The following is a 7,853-nucleotide window of genomic DNA, read 5'->3' on the forward strand; positions in this document are numbered from 1 at the left end:
TGGATCTTAGCATGGGTGCCTGCTGCAGTGTGCACACCCAGCTTCCACTGCACTGCCAAACTCTGCTAAATCGTCTCTTTCAACTTGGAGTCCCTATAAAGCTCTCAATTCTCTTCACTAAGGGCCTTACATACATATATATGTACTTGAATATATATATACACACACATACACACACTCAGGTGTGCTCTGCCCCTGTTGTGGCTGATTGTAGACTTCAAAAATACGGGCTATTTGCAGGTCGGAGGAAATCTGGATGCTGTACAGAGCCAAGAGAGTGAAGCCCAAGGAGCTCAAGACAGATGGAAATTCAGAGCTCTCTACACCTAGAGGACAGGCTTCCCCTTTTTTTAAACTCTTCTGCTTAAAACTGTGATTTTCTCTTAACACTGATCATCCTCTGACTATCATTTGTTCCTGTGATCAATAGATAAAGCCAGTCAATAGCCAAAAATTTATGGACTACGAAGACCCTGAGGCACATCTCTGCAAAGTTAAAATGAAGGCAAGCTGCCTCCTACATAAAGACCAGTCAGACTCCTCAGAAACACAAAAGTTCATTAGGGGACTTGAGAGGAAAGTGCATGAAGAATAACCTCATAGTGGGTTCTAATTTTAGTTCCGCCACTCTGCTGTGTAGTCTTTATAAAGGCCAGGCTCAAAAGAAGCATCACCCTAAGGTATTGCTCAACCACGTATGTGCTCCCCTGGTTTCTTCCAGCCTTTCTTCTGGAGCAAACCCAGGTCTGAGACAGTGGCTGTGGTGCACCTTGCGAGCTTCAGGGACAAATAAACTGCTGGAAATGCCCTCCAATTCACATCTTCTCATAGGCCTGGGGCCAACCAGCAGGAGAACATGTTACACCCAAGCAACTGCACGCTGTCACTTCACTGCATCTCTCCCAAAGCTACTGATGGGGGAAACCCAAAGCCTGGTCCTATTTTACAGCTTCCTACTAGGGAGGAAGGAGCAAGAACGAGGCGGGGGAAGACTGGCACGGATCTACCCCAGAGCCAGGTCTATTTTATCAAGCATTGATATTTTGCTGCCGCTCAGTCGAGACTGGTGGGAGGCCCAGGAGGTGGGAGGACGACGTGTCTGCCAGCGTTATGACAAGGTTTGATGGCATATTTTATAGCAGAGGCTGCCAAGACGAGCTCTGTCTAGTCTGGAGCGTTAGCAGAATGAGAGGAAAGTATCTGTAGTATCCCACACCATCATTAATTTCTAATTATGCTATCACTTGCTTCCTATATTATTGCTTATTTACCAAACACAGCTTTATTGTACCACCCAGTTCCTTATAACTAGCGAACCCATTGTTATGCTAAAACGAACGCTCTAAATGCTATTTATTATTTGATAAACCTTGTGTAACCCTGAATGAGGACATTAAATGGCAAGAACACTACTTCAAAATCCCATTTTAAATAAGTCACCAAGACAGCTGTGCCTTTATAAAACACATTAGAGTGGCACCCAGCACACATATGGCTCAGGGATATATACAAATTATACAATTTCTGTCATTCGATCAAATAAGAGGGACGTTTTGACCCCAGAAATGAGTCAAATGTAAGTTGTAATTCAAGCCCCACCGGAGGCCCCGGTGGTTAATGGATCCTGACGGCTGATCAGAGAGCCCTGACCATTTGACCCACCAGATCAGCGACTTACTGTATCTATTATGGCTAATACAGACCCCGGCCCGAAGATGTATGGAGATAAACAGATCAAGGGCAATGGATACAGTAGATAAATGTTGATTTATACACATCCAAGCACACGGACACATCGGCGGATGGAGCCCACGCGTGCAGGCATGGATAACCCCGCACCAACATTTATAAAAAGACACGTTTGAAGGCGGGTGCTGCAGATGCACGTGACAAGTATCATCTCTCTTAACTCCATTTCCCTCGGTGCATCGGTGTAAATCCCACATGCGGCTGAGCTCCTGCCGATCTGCACACAGCCAGAGGGGAAAAAAACCCCCTCACCTTCTATTTTATGCACGTGCTGCCTCGTACAAACACGTCTGCGCCCACAGATCCACTTTCTCAGCGTTATAAACCTGAGCAGCTCCATCCACACAGCCCTGCACACAGCCCAAATTGAAGCCCTCCTTGCTGCTCCGCGGGGTGACCAACATCGAGTGTCTCACCCGGCATGGGTGAAATCAGGCTTTTTCAACGCTGCTGTGCAAACCTGCGGTCCCCAGCAGCCGAGACCTGAGGATTTTGACACACAGATGCCAGCAAGAGCATCACTGAAGAACAGCATTAGGAGGAGGAAATGGTGGTGTCAAAGGTTTGGGCTGGACTGGCCACTGAAGGACTGATAGATGCTCTCTAATAACCCTCTTCCCCCTCCCCAAACAGGAAGGGAAAAGAGAATGAGGCAGAGAGACTTACGGATTGGAAAAGAAAACTAAAATAGCTTTAATGACACAATAATAGTACTAATAAGAAAATAAGAAAATAACTTCCCGCCCATTTAACTATCATATTTTCAACACGCACAGTTAAAGCAGTTGGGTCCTATCTGTGCTCTCGATTACACAAGCAAAGAGTTGCTCACGCTGATGCATCTCCCTGGCCTGAATGAACTATGCTGATGTGTAAGAGCATCCGAACCACACGAATTAACTCGCTGGTCCAGAAGCAGGCATGTTGCTCAGCTGGAACAAGCCATGCACTGAAAGCTCCTGGGATCAAAAAAAGTTTGTGGGATCAAAAATGTCCAATGGGAACTAATCAGCTCTTTCTTCGTTGGAAGCCGCTCGTTGTCCTGCCAGCAGCCAGAGACAGGCCATGGAGAGAGGAGAAAGGTGGCAAAGACTCTGCTGAGGCTTTCCATCGTGTCCCTCCATGGACCAGGCACCAGGTCACATCCCTGCTCCTGACAAGCCAAGAGACAACGGTTCCTGGCTGCTCCCATGCCCAGCTACCTGGCAAGGCATCTCCTGTGGTTATGCGCCCGCGCCGTGGGATAACAACACGTTGCAGGGCATTCCCAGGCACAGTTAATTTGTGTTTATAAAGCGCCCGTGGACTCTTACTGACAGCCTTGATGCCAAACACAACCAACCTCGTTCCCATCCAGCTGCACAAGGAAGTTCCCAACCGTTACCTTTCCTGGGGTTACTTCTCACAAAGACCTGAATAAATGCCTTTTCTTACTGGTTTTGTGGGTGTTTTCCTTTCTTTTAACAGCACCATTGCATTTTTACTCATCTGTCACAGTCCATCATAGGGTCAGTAATCTGCCCACTCCTTTTTTGTATTACTTAATTCCTTGTCTTCGTCTGGGGAGAGGAGTGAGGGGGAAGAAAGAAAGAAAACTGACAGGGCTGAGGAATGATGCTCTGCTGACTTCAGGAGACACAACAGATCCCTCACTCATCTCAGGGGTCAAATGTCTGTGATGGTTTGATCAGATGTCAAATTGCATTTATCCCCTGGCCCCTGTCGGGGCTTGAATTACATTTCACATTTGACTCACTTCTGGGGTCAAGTGTCCCTCCTGTTTGATGGAACAAGAGGAATTATCTTCCCCAAGTCGGCTGGGAGGGCGTGCGTCTGGATCTGTCGGCGCTCTCATTATGTTTTAGGCTCCTGTATTTCTGCGTTTCATTCTCAGCTGAAACCAGGCCCTTTCAGGGGGATGACGAGCAAGGCAGCCGATGGCACATAAGCAACCCCATGGAGTACGATGAGGGGAAGGAGCAGATCGGCTGGCTTCCAGATCTTTGGCAGAGTGTTCTGGATTGTTTTCTTGAGGGGCTGTGGGTGTTCATGGGGTTTTTTAGTTCTTCCCCCCAAGGCAGCAGCTCTGCAGGGTAGGGAATCACAGAATCATAGAATGGCCTAGGCTGGAAGAGTCCTTAGAGATCATCTAGTCCAACCTCCCTGTCACGGGCAGGGACGCCTCTCAACTAGATCAGGCTGATCAAAGCCTCCGTCCACCCTGGCCTTGACCCTCTCCAGGGAGGGGGCAGCCCCAGCCTCTCTAGGCAATTTATTCCAAAGTCTTGCCACCCTCGTACTGAAGAATTTCTTCCTAAGGTCCAATCTAAACCTATTCTGCTTCAACTTAAACCCATTTCCCCTTGTCCTATCAGTGGACACTCTTGTAAAAAGTCCCTCCCCAGCCTTCCTGTAGGTTCTCTTCAGGTATTGGAAGGCAGCTATTAGGTCCCCCTGAATGATGAAGCAGGGGCGAGTGGACCCCGGTCCTGGCTTTCCCACCCTCTTGCCGTGAGACAACTGCAGAAGCATCTTGGGATCCAAAATTGTACAAGGGGCTGAGATAGGGCTGATGTTCAAGGTGCTGTGGGATCACGATGCTGTCCAAGGATTGCTCAGCACAGGAGCTGCCCTGGCCCCACCGTTCCAGTTGTAAAAGGAGAATACTCTTCTCTGTGTGATGGGAAAGGATGACTCAAGAGCTTAAGCAGTTGCTGGATCCCCAGGCAGAAAGTGTAAAGCCTTGCACTGACAGGCAAGAACCCATGCAAACCCCCCTGGGGTGATGAGGCAGGTGATAAACTGAATTCAGGTTACTGCGTAACTCCTTCTAGGTATTTTGAAAGAAAAAAATCACAAGATGATACAGAATTTCCTAGAATAAAGACTATCAGAATTCTTTCATCTGTGGACCCCTAAAAGATTTCCACCTGAAATGAGGCCACACACCCTGATGAATTTCTTGTTCTTCCAGCCCTTCCCACCCACCTCGAAGTGTGGAAGGGGCTGGAAGTCCTCAGGTAGATCTGGGGGACTTCATCGTGATGGTCTCAGGCCATCCTGAGCATGCTGGTACCAGGGGAGCTCAGTCATGTGGGGCAAAACTGTGGGAAAATAAGCCAGCGTGCCTTAAAATCAGCAACATGAAGCTGAAATCTCCCATCCTTCATGCTGGACGTCCCAGCCTGAGCTGAGCTCAACGTGAAGCTGCATCTGCTGTGGAGATGCCTGATGGGGCCCAGAGGAGTCAGTTTAAGACAAAAAGCGGGGGGAAAGAACGCAAAAGAACCCACAGGGCTCATCTATTACAGCACGGTGGCTTCAGTAATTAGCGTGCATGATTTATCTTTGTCCCCAAGGACCGAGTGACAGCCCCCGGGGTGCTGCACAGGCGTCCAGGGCCGGTGATTTAGCAGCCTCTCCAGTGAGATTGTGAAACCACCACTCCTGCTGTTTAATGTACTCGTTCAGGTTACAACAGGTTTAGCAAACAATAAAAAAACATCTGGAGTGCCCGTTTAAATAGAAGAGTTGTGTTATTGGTAATAAAGTCATGACTGGTGCTATAAAGTGCTCTCCGGTAAACAAGCGCTGATGTGCAGGTAAACAAAGGGAGACGACAAACTGATGAGGAGGAGGGAGGAAGGCTGCTTCCTCCTCGGCCAAAGCTCATGCTGGGTGTGAACCACCACTAACTCCCTCATAGGGCATGAACTGGGACCCTGGCCTTCCCTCCCTGCTCCCCTCCTGTCACCCCAGGCGAGGTTATGGGGGGACACTACAGCATCCCTTGGGGACACCCACCACAGCAGAGTCGCGGGTGCCACCTCACATCCTTGCACCCCTCGGTCCCATTCGCGGCACCTCTCTGACTGCCCTGAGCACAGCGGCACAGGGAGGGGAACTGGAGACGCAAGATGAGACAAACCTTCCCATCTACTTTCCACACCAGCCCCGACTCCCCATAGAGCTTTTGCTCCAGGAGATAAAGCAGCAGCACAAACCCCACCCCTGTAACTGGGGGTACCTACCCCCTGCGAGACGTCTTTGAAAGGCAGAGTAGCAATGACCCTCCTGAGCAACAAGCCAACGCGCTGCCCCGCTCTGAGGCAGCGAACAACAGGTTTTCAGCCTGTTTTCAGTCTAATACTGCTGGTATGAGGTACGTACACCACGGGTGAGTCGCTCGCCTTGCAATTCGTGGCCACGATGCAGTGAGCAACCCAGCGGCCGGAGCATGCCGTGACTTCACCCCAGGCCACCCAGACCAGGCAATAGCAAGCCAACAGCATCTCAGGCTGGATGGAAATCCTGACACACCCACTCTTCCAATTTCACACCGCATCGCCTTCGCACAACACAATCCTGCACCTGTCTGTGGTCAACAGGGCCCCACAACACAACAGTCCAAAAAAACGGAATGCTGAAAAGTATTAGCAAAGAACTTGCACCTTCCCTCAGAAAGCAGCTGGATGGGATGAGATGTTTTGCCCTGCAGGTGCAGCATCAGGCACCCCAAAAACGATCGCCCCAGCATGCCCTAGTCATGCCATCGCACCGCAGGAGGATGCAAATGGGACCATCTCTCATCTCCTGGTCAGGAGGACAGGTAAACGCATGCTGAAGTCCTCCCCTTGCAGCAGGACCTATGCTTTAACTTCATATATATGTTTAGGGCTCCATTGAATGGATGTGTCTGCTTCATACGTATCTGAGCCCAGAGAGAGCCCTGAAGGCTCAGGCACCTGTGAGACATGAATACTTCTATTCTGGTCCTCCACATGTGGGTTTATAGCTCCAAAACAGGAAACCTTTGATTCCATTTCCCCGTGAGGTGGCTAACTGTTAATCTATTTAGCTACAGGAAACACTATGTGAGGGAAGGAGACACCTGAACTACACACCATGCTTGGAAACCTCACCACATCCAGGAACACCAATGGCATCTTCATTTTGAATGGGGGGCGCTGAAGTAAAGCATTTCAGCCTTGCTGGCGAGCCATGGCGAAGCCAAGCTCAGGCGATACACGGCAGCACCAGCACACAAGCGCATCCCGCTCCCCACACTGAGTGCACCCTCCCCTGCTTCTCAGCAGCAGCTGGGGTGACAGCTCTGACCTCCTCCATGGATCCTCCCGATGTCCCCAGAGTGCAGACTCACAGAGAATTACTAGAATTGGTGTCCAGGCACAACCTAAGTCCCCTAGGAAATCTTGCCACACTGCTCACCCAAGCAAATCGACGCTTACCTGACTTGCTGATAGAAACTCCTGGGCGTTGTCGTTCATTCCCACGTACATGTTCTCCCCATCAAACTAGAAAAACAAATGAAAATTAGAGTTAGCGAAATTCCATCTGCACACCAGGGTTATGCGCATCCCAGGTACTTTGCTGGCTCTTCACGTAAGGAGCCAAAACCCCCAGAAGAAAATCCTGAGCTGTGCAAAACCACAGATGTACCCAGCAGTGATCACCCAAATGAAGTTCTAGACATGCCCACTAGATCATCAATCAGCTTTAAAAAGCCAGCCTCCATCAACGGACATTTCCAAGACAGGTAGGTCCCATTCAATCCTCTTCCAGACACTCCTTAACTGTCACAGCAAAACTACAGCAGCGATGCAGAAAAAAACCACCCTGGACCACAATACGCCAGGGGGTCTCTATGCAAAGCCCAATTCCCCATCTGGACAGTTTGCTGTTTGTTTGCAAACTCTGGCTGCAAGGAGAGATTTTTTTTTCCCCCATCTCCTCTTCCCTTGGCTGCTCTGCCCAGACTCTACCTCCGTGGCTGGGCAGGCTGAGCGCCGCAAACTTGCCTGCAAACCTGCCTGTCCCCTTTACCCTGTTCCGAGCTGCTAATCCACTTACTAGGGTACAAAACCTCCGTGGAGAACTGCAAAACTCTCCCCGTTAATTAGCTACGATGGGAGCTTTTCACTTGGTCCGATTCCAAACGAAGGAAGAAAGCCCTCCAGGATTGCCTCTGGCTCGAAGTACGGCTGGGGCAGTTCTCAGGGCTAAGTTCACAAATTAATTACAGCAATAAAACAGGCTACGCCATAAAACACTCCCGAGACAAGGATGAAGGTACCAGCTGTGAA

The 7,853-nt window shown here is 49.7% G+C and overlaps 1 protein-coding gene across 1 annotated transcript in view; it reads right to left on the bottom strand.

Annotated features, from left to right (window-relative positions):
• The window catches only part of TOX2 (TOX high mobility group box family member 2), an 82,767-nt gene extending 75,718 nt beyond the window's left edge, over positions 1–7,049 (bottom strand). Inside the window, exon 1 of the mRNA XM_009868291.1 lies at positions 6,999–7,049. Within this exon, the coding sequence (XP_009866593.1) occupies positions 6,999–7,049 (51 nt within the window). The remainder of the gene's footprint in view (positions 1–6,998) is intronic.
• Positions 7,050–7,853: the final 804 nt, after the last annotated feature.

This window comes from Apaloderma vittatum, unplaced genomic scaffold, assembly GCF_000703405.1.
Source record: "Apaloderma vittatum isolate BGI_N311 unplaced genomic scaffold, ASM70340v1 scaffold74, whole genome shotgun sequence".
Classification (NCBI taxonomy): Eukaryota; Metazoa; Chordata; class Aves; order Trogoniformes; family Trogonidae; genus Apaloderma; species Apaloderma vittatum.